Source organism: Erpetoichthys calabaricus, chromosome 6 (genome assembly GCF_900747795.2).
Source record: "Erpetoichthys calabaricus chromosome 6, fErpCal1.3, whole genome shotgun sequence".
Classification (NCBI taxonomy): domain Eukaryota; kingdom Metazoa; phylum Chordata; class Cladistia; order Polypteriformes; family Polypteridae; genus Erpetoichthys; species Erpetoichthys calabaricus.
Genome location: NC_041399.2, coordinates 205,146,288 through 205,162,322, shown reverse-complemented (window position 1 = coordinate 205,162,322; position 16,035 = coordinate 205,146,288). Strand labels below are relative to the sequence as shown.

The 16,035-nt window shown below is 45.2% G+C and overlaps 1 protein-coding gene across 1 annotated transcript in view; it reads left to right on the top strand.

Annotated features, from left to right (window-relative positions):
* Window positions 1-16,035, top strand: part of apbb1ip (amyloid beta (A4) precursor protein-binding, family B, member 1 interacting protein) — a 131,999-nt gene that overhangs the window by 27,448 nt on the left and 88,516 nt on the right. Inside the window, exon 5 of the mRNA XM_051928803.1 lies at window positions 9,947-10,024. Within this exon, the coding sequence (XP_051784763.1) occupies window positions 9,947-10,024 (78 nt within the window). The remainder of the gene's footprint in view (window positions 1-9,946; window positions 10,025-16,035) is intronic.

The following is a 16,035-nucleotide window of genomic DNA, read 5'->3' as shown; positions in this document are numbered from 1 at the left end:
GGTTTCCCGTGTCGGGCAGTGAGTTGTGCTAACTCGTAACTGGCTAATGTGGCATTTTCTTGTGTTTTGGTAGCACGGAAAAAAATAGTGTTGTTGAGCTAGCAGACTAGGGCTGCCCTTTGTCACCAATTCTGTTCATAACTTTTATGGACAGAATTTCTAGGCGCAGCCAGGGCGTTGAGGGGGTCCGGTTTGGTGGACTCAGGATTGGGTCACTGCTTTTTGCAGATGATGTTGTCCTGTTTGCATCATCAGGCCGTGATCTTCAGCTCTCTCTGGATCGGTTCGCAGCTGAGTGTGAAGCGGCTGGGCTGGGAATCAGCACCTCCAAATCCAAGACTATGGTCCTCAGCCGGAAAAGGGTGGAGTGCCCTCTCAGGGTTGGGAGCGAGATCCTGCCCCAAGTGGAGGAGTTCAAGTATCTCGGGATCTTGTTCACGAGTGAGGGAAGAATGGAGCGTGAGATCGACAGGCGGATCAGTGTGGCATCCGCAGTAATGCGGGCTCTGCATCGGTCTGTCGTGGTGAGAAAGGAGCTGAGCCGCAAGGCGAAGCTCTCAATTTACCAGTCGATCTAATGTCCAACCCTCACCTATGGTCACGAGCTATGGGTAGTGACCGAAAGAACGAGATCGCAAATACAAGCGGCTGAAATGAGTTTCCTCCGTAGGGTGTCTGGGCTTTCCCTTAAAGATAGGGTGAGAAGCTCAGTCATCTGGGACGGGCACAGAGTAGAGCCGCTGCTCCTCCGCATTGAGAGGAGTCAGATGAGGTGGCTCGGGCATCTGATCAGGATGCCTCCTGGACGCCTCCCTGGTGAGGTGTTCCGGGCACGTCTAACCGGGAGGAGGCCCAGGGGAAGACCCAGGACACGCTGGAGGGACTATGTCTCTCAGCTGGCCAGGGAACGCCTCGGAATTCCCCCGGAAGAGCTAGAAGTAGTGGCCGGGGAGAGGGAAGTCTGGGCATCTCTACTCAAGATGCTGCCCCCGCGACCCGACCTCAGATAAGCGGAAGAGAATGGATGGATGCATGGATGAGCTAGCAGACTAGACGCCATTTCTGCTCTCCCTCGGCGCCAGTGTAGGATTTATAGGTTGTTTGCGTAGTGTCAACGCACATTATACTCTTTCATCATTGCAAATCAAACAGACACAGTTGCCCTTGACTTCTAGGAAGAGATAGTCATGTTCCCCACCTTGTCTGAAATTTTCTGCAGTCACTTGCTATTGTGCGTTTCTTTGGTTCTGCCATTTTTGGTTACGCTTGTTTGTGAAGACGCTGACTTGATCAAGACAGTAGCTCCACCTTGTGTTAAGCCTAAGAAGTACAATACAGTTGAGAACAAGTGTCTTGTGTGGGCCATTATATTTTTAGAATTTGCTGGGGGCCAATTAAAAATGGACCAAGGGCCGCAGTTGGCTTGCGGGCCATATTTTGGACACCCCAGGGGTAGTTGAACCAGGGGCTCTGTTATAAACAGTCATATTATTGAATTATTAACCTACCCACTTTGCTAGAAACTGAATTACTGGCCTTCTGCTTTAGATTAGATTTGATTAACTTTACGAGTATTAATCCTGTGGGGAAATGCGGATGCATACAGCAGCAGAAATATAAAAAATAAGAATACAGACTCTGAGGACAAATAACACAATTGATAAATAAATGTATATTTTGCAGATATTTCAAAATAAACTTAACAAGTACATGAGGTGGAAGCATTGCATTTCCTGTAACAGTGGGCAGAAAAGATCCCGAGAGACGCTTCTTAGCACACCATGGTGGAATGATCTTGTGGCTAAAAGTGTTCCAAGAGAGCGCCTCCTGCAGTGGATGGTGTCCAATTTTGACATTATCCTCTTTCCCACAGCAGCTTCCAGTGTGCCCAGGGTTCACCCATTGATGGTGCAGGCTTTCCTGATAAGTTTGTTCAGGGGTTGTGCTTCTTTTGAGATCTTTTGAGTTTTGCTTCCCCAAGAAGCCCGCATTGGCTACTATGGACTGGTAGAACATTTCCAGTAGCTTACTGCACACATCAGAAGACCGGAGTCTCCTTAGGAAGCGGGGTCTTCTCTGGTTCTTCTTGTCCAGTGCCACTGTGTGGTCCATCCAGTCCAGTCTGTAGTTCATGTGAAGCCCCAAGTCCTTGTAGCTCTGCACCACTTCAACATCCTTCCCCTGAATGGTGACTGGTCTCCATGCCAAAAGTCCACCACCAGCTCTTTTGTCCTGCTGATGTTGTTCTCTCTGCACCACAATGTTCCTATACTCTGACACATCTCCATTACTAATGGACCCTATGATGAGGAAGGCATGTGGAAATTTATGTAGATGGCAAGTGCTGGTATTGTGCTGGAAGTCTGTTGTGTAGAGGGGTACACAGGAAGGGAGACGGGACAGTTCTCTGAGGTGCTCCAGTACTACGCACCACCATTTCTGACACACAGTCCCTCAGCCTGTCTGTTCGTCAGGTAATCCATGATCCAGGAAATTGCTGGCACATCAAGATTCAAGGCCTTGAAGTTTTTCCCCAGTCGATGAGGCAGAATGGTATTAAAAACACCGGAAAAGTCAAAGAACATGAAACTGACTGTGGTGCCGGCACAGTCCAAGTTGGAGTAGTCTGTGAGCATGCAGATCAGAGCATCCTCCATACCTGTATGTGTCTGATAGGCAAACTGAAGATGGTCCAGATGTTTTAGGACAAGACTCTCAAAGGCCTTGATGATGTATGAAGAAAGAGCAACTGGTTTGAAGTCTTTGGGATAACTGGAATGCCCTTTCTTTAGCAATGGGCCCACACAGGATATATTCCACAGCTAGTGGTCCTCCTGCAAATTCAGGGAAAGGGAGAACAGGTGTTGAAGCACCCTGCAGAGCTGACAGGCATCCTGGGGCTGATTTACAATGCTGACATGAAAATTGTGTGATTTGCTTTCATATTTTATCTCATAATATTATGACAAAAGTATGTGATATACAAAAAACTTGGAGATGCTTTTGTTGTAAGAGTACTTATTACTTTCCAGGTCAGATCTCGTTAATTATTGAAAGATCTTGAGATGCTGGGACCTGTTCCACTAAGAGAAAGAGAACAATCGTTTTAACCATTAGTAAATCTGAAGAAAAACTTTCAGATTTCAAAACGTGTGTTCTACTCAGAGAATACCAGATCAGAACCAGTATGAGCTAAAGGTATAAGTTAGGCCTAGCCCGGGGGGCTGCAGAGGAGGGCTGGGTTGGTAGAAGTTTTCAAGAATGCAAGTCATGACTAAGAGGGATCGGTCTAAGTACACAAGGCGTGAATCAGGGGAGCCGGCACTACAGTACAACGTCCCATTGGTCCAAGAGGGACATCAAGGAAGCACAAGACTGGCATAAATTCAGGCTAATCGAGAACTCTCTGTCTTACTCCATTGTTCTATCCAGAAACCAAGCTGGCTGATAAAGCTGAGAAAAAGAGTCACCTGGGGCCTCATGTATAACGCCGTGCGTAGAACTCACACTATAACATGGCGTAAGCACAAAAGCGGGATTGTGCGTACGCACAGAAAAATCCAGATGCAGGAATCTGTGCGCACGCATACTTTCACGTTCTTCTACTACATAAATCCCGATTTGCGTGAAAAGTAACGCACGTGCACGCGCCTTCTGTCCCGCCCCAACTCCTCCCAGAATTACGCCTCTTTGAATATGCAAATCAATATAAATAGCCTTCTGTGAAAAGACAATGGGAAAAGCACGGGAGAAAATATAAGAATTTCAGCGAATACCAAGTGGAGGCAAATGAAAAACGTACTATTTGTTGGTTTTAAACAGTGGTATAATCAACAAAAGAAAGCTGATCGAGTGACAGTGTGTCGGAGAAACTCGAAGGCTCAACTTCACAAAGTCGCACAGTGCCCGAAATAAAAAAGAAATCACATATCAAAGTCGCCGTGAAAAAGCGAGTCGTAGCCCACCGTCTGAGTGTCATATGAAAGCTTATTAGGGTACAGACTAAAAAAAGGCACACAGTGGGGAAAAAGCACGAAATGTCAACTTTAATCTCGAAATTTCACTTTAATCACGTAGTTTATTTTGCCATTAAAGTAGAACATCTTAAACTTCATCTTAAAATCGTTTAATTTACTAGTTTCTCAAATCCTATTGTAACTAAAGTGGCATGTTAAATGCTTTGTTCTGTATTTGATCTTCTATGTGCTCTATGTGTATGAATCACTACCTGCTTTTTAAACGGGCTTTCACTTTCTCCGACGGGACACATACTCCATTACATTCTTGATATTACAGCTCTCTGAATAATTAAAATACTGAGATGTATACGTGATATCTTTTTCATGATGATAGGAATGAAAGCATGTTATTAAACATGGGAACACGGTGGCGCAGTGCTTGTTCATGTCTCACGCAAGAGGCTTGCTGCGCCATGCGCAACCTTCAGTTAAATAATTTATCACAGCAGTACTGTCTCTTTCAAACGTACTAACCTCCAATTCCTGTCCTTACTTTTCTTTCTCCAAAAACTCAATCGCCACACAATAAGCTATGTAATAGACGTGAAGCCATCTGTAAGCTTAGAACTTCGATTCTTCAAAACTTTTAAGGAACATTGAAATATCTTAGTAGTACGTGTTTAATTATTATATCCGTCTATCTTTCCAGTGTCGCGTCAGCACCAGCAAGAATACAGCGCAAGGCAGGAACAATTACTGAACTAGCTAGCACTGCGGCACCGTGTCCTCACATGTTTAATTATTAACAATACAGATTATTTAAATGAAGTTAAAGTTTTATCTGTATAATATAATCAACATGTTTTGCTGCATTTCGTCTTAGAAATGAATACCGTCATCACATGTAAATACGCGCTTTATAAAGTGGCGCAGGTTGTGCAATATTATAACTGTAGTGCAAGTTTACAGTGGGGTAATTGTACTTATAAGTCCAAATATTTCTACAAGGAGCACTTGATGGACTGATTTAGTGTGTTTAGAGTTCTTGGGATGAAACTGTTTCTAAACCGCGAAGTCCGTACAGGGACTAAAGCGTTTGCTGTGGCTCAGGCAGCATCTGCTTCATGCTGTGTACCGATAATTCTCTTTCCAATCAGCTGCTGCTGTGATTTCCCACTCAGATACAGTGATATAAATACTCCGAGTGGTGCAGTGAGAGTAATGTGGAAAAAGATGATCTGCTGTGGCAACCCTTAACGGGATCAGCTGAAAGAACATGCAGTGAGAGTTATAACGCTAAAGCAGTTATGGTATTTGGAATACTATGGCTATTCCCTGGACCATTATATTGCTACAGGTTAATTACAATCAGATGCATTACACTAATAAACAATATGCAGTTAATTTCAGTGTATTTATAAAGCCGCGCCAGGAATGTGGATTTAAGAAAGAAAGAGTGATCACACAGGAACAGTAGCACTGCTTTGACACTGGGTGCCGCCAGTCTGCAAAACCGGGCGGATAAATTGCGTACGCCAAGGAATGAGTTACCGTGGAAATGTGCGTGGCTTTACGCCAAGTTTAGGTTTTATACATCGCGATTTGAGCGTGGAAAGGTTCGTACGCAACATTTCTGTGCGTACGCACCGTTTATACATGAGGCCCCTGGTGTGCTGAATAAAGAATATGTCTGTATTTTTCTTTATATAGAAAGAATCCAGAGAAGACGTGGTCAAGAAAATAAAGCAAGCTCGATAATGGAAAAGCAAAGAAAACCGGTGGTCAAAGGCAAATCCAATGAGCAGGGGTCAAAAACAAAGTCAGAAAGTAGTCCCAGGTTAAGGCTATCAGATCAAACCCCACTATTTGAATTGTGATAAGAAATGCACTCCAGACATCATAAAATTTTGGGACAGCCACCCGTATAATATATCCTGGCTGCAAAAAGTTAATTGACAGAGAGTCCAAAACAGAACTGCCTGACTGGAAGCAAGATGGCGGCTGTAAAGGCCCGTAGAGGAAGTGATGTCATCAGGGCCAGAACCGGAAGTAACACCATCTGGACCGAAAGTGACGTCATCTAAGGCCCCCGGAACCGGAAAGGATCTTATCAAAGGTGCCAGCAAACTGGAAGTGGCGTCATCAAAGGCGCCGAAACCTGGTAGGATTTCCCGGGAATGGTCTGCAAGGAACTGAGAAAGACAGCCAGTGCACCCTGCCGCCCCCGGTCTGATGTGGTATTACAATTACTCAAGCCCTTTAGCTGCCTCCTACTCACACGTGTGACAGAATATAAATCAAAATTATTTTAAAAAAGGTTTTCTTTGAAGGCTAACGATGACTTTTGATTTGTCCAAGAACACTTGCCCACTGGCTTTCGTAAGAAGAAACTGGCGATGCCATATCACTGGCAGATGAGTCCTATTAATCTTCTTATTAATGAAAACTCCTCCAGATAGACAATGTTTTTTGGTGAAAACTTCAAGCCTTGCCCTCCATTGCTGAGATGTTTCACTTGTATGTTGTTGAGCCTCACCGTTTGCTTCGTTTCGACGTTGTGCCTCTTCATCTGTGTTATTAGCACTGTAACGATGTTTCTCCTTCTTTTGTATGCGGGATGTAATTTCCAATTAATTAATTTGTTGCTTAGACTTGACGCAGTCCTTCCCTTTTAAAGTTCAACAATTTTATTTCGAACAATAACAAGTTAATCTTGTAACAGTTTGTAAAATTAAGACAGGGCCAAAATCTGTATTGCTCCATTTCCTTCTGCCTGCCAACTTCCCACTTCTCACATCCGGAATCACACAACACCTTTCTCACATCACACAAGAGCTCTCACTGAAACACATGAAATGGTGCATTTACAAATATTTAAAACTGCTCTTGTTTAAATTCAAAGGTTCACTTACATTAGGGCTCTTATAACCACGATGTTATTGCACGGCGGCATTTGCTGCACACACAAGTCTGTCATAGTGAGAAAAGAGGAGAAGGAGGAGGTTAGGAGCACACACTGATACAGCGCTTTGCCGCACCCACCACATAACAAACCAACTCAGGATCCCAGATTAGGACCCGAGTGCAGCCATGCAACGGGTGACACCCTAGTTCAGCTGGAGAGGAACCAGTGTGAGGTTTTCTATAATGGCTTCCAATTCTGCCACCATCCCCCAATTTTTTCCTGCTGGTTGGAGGGTCTACATGCAGGGCTAGATGCAGATTGACGTCATACCCAGGACGGAGCAATTGCAGGGCCTTGCTCAAGGGCCTAACGAAGTAGAGTCACTTTTGGCATTTACAGGATTTGAACCGGCAACCTTCCGATTGCCAGTGCAGATCCCTAACCTCAGAGTCACCACTGTGCCCATGTGCATGAAACTGCTGAAAAAATATGAAAGTGCATACATGCGCCATCTAGTGGCTGTGGTTGAGCGTGCGCACAGCAAACTGCTCTAAACACACAGGTCTTTTGTTTACACAGTGCATCCGGAAAGTATTCACAACGCATCACTTTTTCCACATTTTGTTATGTTACAGCCTTATTCCAAAATGGATTCAATTCATTTTTTTCCTCAGAATTCTACACACAACACCCCATAATGACAACGTGAAAAAAGTTTACTTGAGATTTTTGCAAATTTATTAAAAATAAAAAAATTGAGAAAGCACATGTACATAAGTATTCACAGCCTTTGCCATGAAGCTCAAAATTGAGCTCAGGTACATCCTGTTTCCCCTGCTCATTCTTGAGATGTTTCTGCAGCTTCATTGGAGTCCACCTGTGGTAAATTCAGTTGACTGGACATGATTTGGAAAGGCACACACCTGTCTATAGAAGGTTCCACAGTTGACAGTTCATGTCAGAGCACAAACCAAGCATGAAGTCAAAGGAATTGTTTGTAGACCTCCGAAACAGGATTGTCTCGAGGCACAAATCTGGGGAAGGTTTCTGCTGCTTTGAAGGTCCCAATGAGCACAGTGGCCTCCATCATCTATAAGTGGAAGAAGTTCGAAACCACCAGGACTCTTCCTAGAGCTGGCCGGCCATCTAAACTGAGCGATCAGGGGAGAAGGGCCTTAGTCAGGGAGGTGACCAAGAACCCGATGGTCATTCTGTCAGAGCTCCAGAGGTCCTCTGTGGAGAGAGGGGAACCTTCCAGAAGGACAACCATCTCTGCAGCAATCCACCAATCAGGCCTGTATGGTAGAGTGGCCAGACGTAAGCCACTCCTTAGTAAAAGGCACATGGCAGCCCACCTGGAGTTTGCCAAAAGGCACCTGAAGGACTCTCAGACCATGAGAAAGAAAATTCTCTGGTCTGATGAGACAAAGATTGAACTCTTTGGTGTGAATGCCAGGCGTCACGTTTGGAGGAAACCTGGCACCATCCCTACAGTGAAGCATGGTGGTGGCAGCATCATGCTGTGGGGATGTTTTTCAGTGGCAGGAACTGGGAGACTAGTCAGGATAAAGGGGAAAGATGACAGCAGCAATGTACAGAGACATCCTGGATGAAAACCTGCTCCAGAGCGCTCTTGACCTCAGACTGGGGCGACGGTTCATCTTTCAGCAGGACAACGACCCTAAGCACACAGCCAAGATATCAAAGGAGTGGCTTCAGGACAACTCTGTGAATGTCCTTGAGTGGCCCAGCCAGAGCCCAGACTTGAATCCGATTGAACATCTCTGGAGAGATCTTAAAATGGCTGTGCACCGACGCTTCCCATCCAACCTGATGGAGCTTGAGAGGTGCTGCAAAGAGGAATGGGCGAAACTGGCCAAGGATAGGTGTGCCAAGCTTGTGGCATCATATTCAACAAGACTTGAGGCTGGAATTGCTGTCAAAGGTGCATCGACAAAGTATTGAGCAAAGGCTGTGAATACTTATGGACATGTGCTTTCTCAATTTTTTTATTTTTAATAAATTTGCAAAATTCTCAAGTAAACTTTTTTCACGTTGTCATTATGGGGTGTTGTGTGTAGAATTCTGAGGAAAAAAATGAATTTAATCCATTTTGGAATAAGGCTGCAACATAACAAAATGTGGAAAAAGTGATGCGCTGTGAATACTTTCTGGATGTACTGTATATGTCTAATATATATTTTGATGTTATGTATATTGTTCTACAGTGTCCTTGGGTACTTTGAGAGGTGCTTTTATATAAAATATATTATTATTATTATTATTATTAAGTGCATATTAAACAATTCCTGAACTCAGTATTATAGTGCAGACATGAAAATAAAAAAGTACTCCCACATATCCAATAAGAGGGGAGGTAGTTCAATCTGTCACTTGGTGGTCTCTCTTTTCTGGCTTGTTCAGACGGTATCCAATGTTAGGTGATTACAGACAAAAGGTCATACAGTAGAGGGGAAGGGGGGGGATAGGGGGGAGGCAGGCACCATCTTGCACAGCTGGATCTTCTAGGCTGATCTTTTCTTTCCTTTTTTTTCTCATTTTTGGTTTTATTCCAGCACACATTATCCCAGCTGGGTATTCTCTATATCAAAGAGAAGAACTGTTATGAGCGTCGAGGCTTGGACTTGCTCATTAATCATGCGGGGATATGACTATATTACAGGGAAAAAAACAAAAAGAGCAGCTCAGATTGCAAGACATGGAGAGAAATCAATTCAAAGACTCAATTGCAGGCTTACCGTCTCTTTATGGAACAGGCAGACAATGAGGTCACATTTAAAAATATTACCTTGATGACATAATTGAAGCCAATCTGGAATGCGTTACCTCTGAAGAAAACATAAAACACTGGGGTGTGTAAGTCGCACAAAACAGGCTCATGTTTGTTTCATATTTGCTTTTCTAAACCTGCAATATGGTGTTGCCAGCCACAATTAATGGGTAAGAATAAAAATTACTGTTAATAATATGAAGGGGAACAGAAAGGTGAGGAGATCAGGAGCAGCAGAAGTGCTCTGTTTATTGGTTTAAAAATATTAAATTTTTTCTTGTATTGTTTCAGGAAGAAGAAGAGGCCCAGGCAAAAGCTGACAAAATTAAACTTGCCCTGGAAAAGTTAAAAGAAGCCAAAGTCAAAAAGGTAAGCCATGCTTTTTTGGTTGAGTGTCTCTCACAGTTTGCCTTGCAAGAGAGGAACATTCGATTAGATTTGATCAAGTCAAGTCAAGTTCAAGTTGGGGAGCATGCACTGGTACAGTGAGTTGCCACCCCCACCACATGACGAAACTGCTCGGGATCCCGGTTGGCAACCCCCCAGACAAACGGGCAGTCCAGTCCCACACTCCAGAAATAACCCTCTATCTGCCACAGCCAGGTGTTATGTGGGCAACCCCTTGGCCTGGTCCAGCCACTCGGGTCCCCAACAATGAGGATCTTACGAGTTGGATCACCCTCGGGGAAAGAGGGCCACATGACCGTAGTGCTATAACTGACGCTCCCTCACAATGCAGGTAATGTGCCTCATTCAGGACTCCATGAGCAACTGCACAAAGTCAAACCAACGATACCAAAGGATTTTCCGAAGAGACACAGTACTGAAGGAGTCCAGTCTTCGTCTCAGGTCACTGAATAGCATCCATGTGTCACAACCATATGGCAAGACAGGAAGCACCAGGACTCTAAAGACTTGGACCGACGTCCTTTGGCATAGATATCGGGAGCACCACACACCCCTTTCCAGTGACCTCATGACCCTCTATGCTCTCCCAGTCCGTCTACTGACTTCATAGGAAGAGTCACCAGAGACATGAATGTCACTGCCAAGGTAAGTAAACCTCTCAACGAGGTCAACACTCTCTCCGCAGACGGGCACACTGCTGATGGCCATGCCCAAGAGGTCATTAAAGGCCTGGCTGTTGGTTTTTATCAGGACACTCACAAACCCAGACACTCAGACTCCTCACTCAGTCTCTCGAGCGCCCCGATCAAAGCCTCCATTGACTCCGCGAAGATCACAGCATCGTCAGCAAAGTCAAGATCAGAGAATCTTTCTTCACCAACAGATGCCCCACAGCCAATGGACCGCAAGACCTTGCCCAACACCCTGTCTATACAAGCATCGAACAGAGTAGGAGCAGAACACACAGCTGACGAACCCCAGAATCAACTGGGAAAAACACAGAGGTCCTAAATCCACTCTGCACAGGACTCACAGTACCAGTGTACAGGCCGGCCATGATATCCAGCAACCTCGAGGGGATCAACTTTAATTAATTCCATTGGGACATAACATCTAGGTTTATTTAGCTTTGGACAACAGCTAGGGTTAGGGTTACACATACGCCATACGGATTAGTTATTCTCCTTTCATCCACAAGCAGATCTCAGCTAGCCCATGGGAGGCCAAGTCAGCAGTGTCATGATTTTGTGTCCCTGCACTGCCTTCATGAGGTGTTTGATTGGTTTAAAAATGTGACACTCAGTGAGCCGTCTAATTGTTCCCACCCAATTTTAAGCACTATTCACTCATCTCCAGATGTATAGATTATATGTCTGGCTTCAGTGAGACTACACATTTTATCATTTTACAACATTTGGATTTTTTGACACTGATCAACCGTGTAAAATGAAAGACCCTGACACAAAAAAAGGTTTGGGGCAGCCACCTGTATACTTGAAAAGGCTGCAAAATTGAGGTTTAGTAGCACAGTAATGTACGGGTTGAGCCCAAAACAGAACTGAATTCAAAGTGGGAAGTTGTCTTGCTTTTAAGGCAGGTTGGCAATAGTGAGGTCATCAGGACCTGGGACCGGAAGTGACGTCCTCAGGGCCCAGAACCGGAAGTGATGTCTTCGGGGCCCAGAACCAGTAGTGATGTCATCGGGTCCCAGAACTGGAAGTGATGTCCTCTGGCTGGAACCGAAAGTGAGGTCATCGGGCCCCAGAACCAGCAGTGATGTCATTGGGGCCAGAATCAAAAGTGACGTCATCAGGACCCTGGACCGGAAGAGAGGTCATCCGGGCCCAGAACCGGTAGTGATGTCATCGGGGCCAGAACCAAAAGTGAGGTCATTGGGACCCTGGACCGGAAGTGAGGTCATCAGGGCCCAGAACCAGTAGTGATGACATCAGGGCCCAGAACCAATAGAGATATTATCGGGTCCCAGAACTGGAAGTGATGTCCTTCAGGGTTGAAACCGGAAATGAGGTCATCAGGCCCCAGAACCGGTAGTGATGTCATCGGGGCAAGAACCAAAAGTGAGGTCATCGGGACCCAGAACTGTAAGTGGCATCCTCAGGTCTCGGAACCGAAAGTGAGGTCATCGGGGCCGGGAACCAGTAGTGATATCATTGGGTACCAAAACTGGAAGTGACGTCCTCGGGGCTGGAACCAGGAGTAAGGTCATCACGCCCTAGAACCAGAAGTGATGTCATTGGGGCTGGAACCGGAAGTGAGGTCGTCAGGGCCGGAACTTGAAGTGACGTCATTGGGACCAGGCAGAATTTCCGGTGTCTGGTCTGCAGGGATAAAAGAGAAAAGTTTACTGCACCCTGCCACCCCCTGGCCTGGTGTGGAATTACCTTCTTTTGGTCCTTCTAGCTGCCTCCCACGTGTGTGACAACAGAAAAAGACTCTTTAATGTCAAATTGAAAAGAGATTTCTGCAAAGTGGTCTAAATTAATTATAAATATCCATTCCATCCATTATGCAACCCGCTATATCCTAACTACAGGGTCACGGGGGTCTGCTGGAGCCAATCCCAGCCAACACAGGGCGCAATTCAGGAAACAAACCCCGGGCAGGGCACCAGCCCACCACAGGGCACACACACACACCCACCAGGGACAATTTAGAATCACCAATGCACCTAACCTGCATGTCTTCGGACTGTGGGAGGAAACTGGAGTACCCGGAGGAAACCCAGACAGACACGGGGAGAACATTCAAACTCCACACAGGGTGTACCCTGGAAGCGAACCCGGGTCTCCTAACTGCAAGGCAGCAGCACTACCCACTGCGCCACCTTAATTATAAATATAAAACACAAAATAATTGATCACATAAGTATTCACCCTGTTAATATGGGACCCCCTAAATCATCACTGGTGCAGCCCTTTGGCTTTAGAAGTCACAGAATTAGTTCACTGAGGGTCACCTGTGTGGAGCGTCTGTTGATTGTAACCTAAATGCACCTGAGGGTTGATGGGCCAGCTTGCAGGGAGTCATTTTGGTGGTCTAACCTACACAACAAAGACTAAAGAACACTCCAAAGAAATCCGTGAAAAGGAGACTGAAAAGTATGAGCCACGGGATGAAGACAAGAAGACGTCCAAAGTCACTGAATATCCAGTTAAATCAATCATTAAGAAATGGAAAGAGTATGGCTGAGCTGTAAATCTGCCCAGAGTAGGCTTTCCACAAAAGCTGAGTGATCGTACAAGAAGCAGACGAGTGAAGGAGACCACTAAGAGACTTCTGAGAACTCTCAAGCAGTCACAAGCTACAGTGAGTCAGACTGGAGAGACTGTGCAGACAACAACTGCTGCCCGGGTGCTTCACCAGTCGTAGCCTTATCTGAGGGTGGCAAAGAGGTAAAACCACGCATGACATCTCAGCTGGTGTTTGGAAGACTCGTAAGTGAACTGAAAGAAGGTTCAACGGTTTGATGAAACCAAAATTGAGCTTTTTGCCCATTAGACTGAATGCCATGATACACGGGACAGTGTCAGAAACACCCCATTCCCACTGTGAAGCATGGCGGTGGGCAGCATTGTGTTGTGGGAATATTTATCTGCATTAGGCTATGGAAAGCTAATGATGGTTAAATGAATCTAAAAGGAAAACCTGATGAAGTCTGCAAGAAACCCATACCTTGGGAAAAGAATTGTTTTCCTACAAGACAAGAAGCCCAAGCATGAAGGCAAAGATACCCAGGAATGGCTTCAAAGCAGCCTTGTGAATGTCCTGGGATGGACACGTCAGAGTCCTGATCTCATTCCAGATAAGGATTTGTGGCCGGACTTGACAAAGGCTGTTCACTCACGAGCACCATGGCACCTGACGGAGTTTGAGCAGTTTGGCAAAGGACAATGAGGAAGAATGGTGGTATGGATAATGGAAAAGCCAACAGCGAGAAAGAGAGAAAGAGAAAGAGAGAGACACTTACCCATAAAGACTTGAGGCTGTCATGTCTGCCAAAGGCTAAGTCTACTCAGCACTGACTTGAAGGGGGTGAATGCTTATGTGATCGAATCTTTTGTGTTTTTTTAATTTGTAATTCATTTAGATGACTTTGCAGAGATCTGTTTTCACTTTGACATTAAAGGGTCTTTTTCTGTTGATCAATGTGAAAAAAGGCAAATTAACTCGAATGTGACTCAATATTATAAACCAATTTGATTTGATCTACTTTATTAATCCTCAATGGGAAATTGTCTTTTCACACAACCCTTTTTAGGATCATAGCACAGGGTCAGCCATTGTACAGCACCCTTGGAGCAATGGCCATGCTCAAGTTTCCAACAGAGTAGGGTCTGTGGCCTGTAGGGGGCGTTGCAGAGCCCTAAACCCCCTGACACAACTTCATGACACACTTCTGGGTTGAACAAAAGGCGTTAATTCAACAAGTTTCCACTTTCCTTACTTCAATTCCTTGCTTCATTAAGCTTCTCCTTCTTCATCTCCCATGAAGTCTCATCCACTTCCTCCTGATTCTGACCCCACCGAGTCGAGTGGAGGGCTTGGTTTCAACTCCAGACGTGAGAGTATTTCTGATGCTCAATCTATGATCCTGGGCAGGACCCCAACAGTCCTTGCACCGTCAGTATTCGATAGCTCCCCCAGGTGGCTCCCACAGAACCTGGCAGGACAGACCCCTGGGACCCCAACTCCCACGCTGTCCAAACTGGGGTGCTGCCACCCCATATTAAAAGGGACATACTATCCATAGTAGGCTGTCACCCACTGTGCTGTCCTTTGCCGTTCTTCTGTCCATCCCGGGTGTTGCTCCTGCAGCCTTGTCCTGGCCTGGCAGGAGAATATCACTGCTCCCCAGCTGTGCTTCGTATCCCCTGGCTGACCAGCCCAAGTGAGGGAGCAGGACCCATCTCAGCAGGGAAACCTGTTGGTCCCTCACAGATCCCTTCTGGCAGTCACAGGATTTGAATCGGCTACCTTCCAGTTATCAGTGCAGATCCTTAGCCTCAGAGCCATAACTGTCACAATGTCATGCCATTTTCTCAGCCACTTAATCCATATTGGGGTCATGAGGGGTGTTTGAGCCCATCCCAACTAGCATAGTTGGGGGCAAGGCAGGAGCAAACCCCAGAGAGTCCGCCAGTTCATCGTAGATGTAGTAAAACAATAAAATGAGAAAACCTCTGACTATGTTTTATAGACATTGTATATCAGAAACACTCACTGTACCTACAAGACAGCCACTAAAAATCATGATTCATGTACGTAATTTTTGTTGGATGATTTTTTTTTTATGAAATGAAAACCATTTCAAATTTTTTGATTATAAACAGAAACAAAATGTCTTTATGCTGATGATGTGCAATTATGATGGCACAGTCTGTTCTGCTAAGTAATTTAGCCACTTATACTTGAAACATTAAGCACCATCTCCTTCTGCTTGCACCCATAATCACAGTCATTAATCAGGCTTTAGAAACCTGTCATCTGGGATGTGCTATGAAAAGAGAGTAACATTCAATACAACTCCTTTTGCTGGGGCAAATCAATATGAATGTTCCAGTAAGACACTGAACCGTGATGCAGATCAGAACAAATAATTTGTGTATTCCCTAGTTAAGAAGTGTCCATCCATCCATTTTCCAACCCGCTGAATCCGAACACAGGGTCACGGGGGTCTGCCGGAGCCAATCCCAGCCAACACAGGGCACAAGGCAGGGAACCAATCCCGGGCAGGGTGCCAACCCACCGCAGGACACACACAAACACACCCACACACCAAGCACACACTAGGGCCAATTTAGAATTTAGCCAATAAAACATTGTTAGTGTGTGGAAAACTATCAGCCCGTAACAATGGCATTCTTTTTAAAGCTCCTGCAACTCTTCTCAGTCACTTTTTTTTTAACTTCCTTACTTTAAGTCATAACTAACTCCCAAAATCAGCTTCTCTT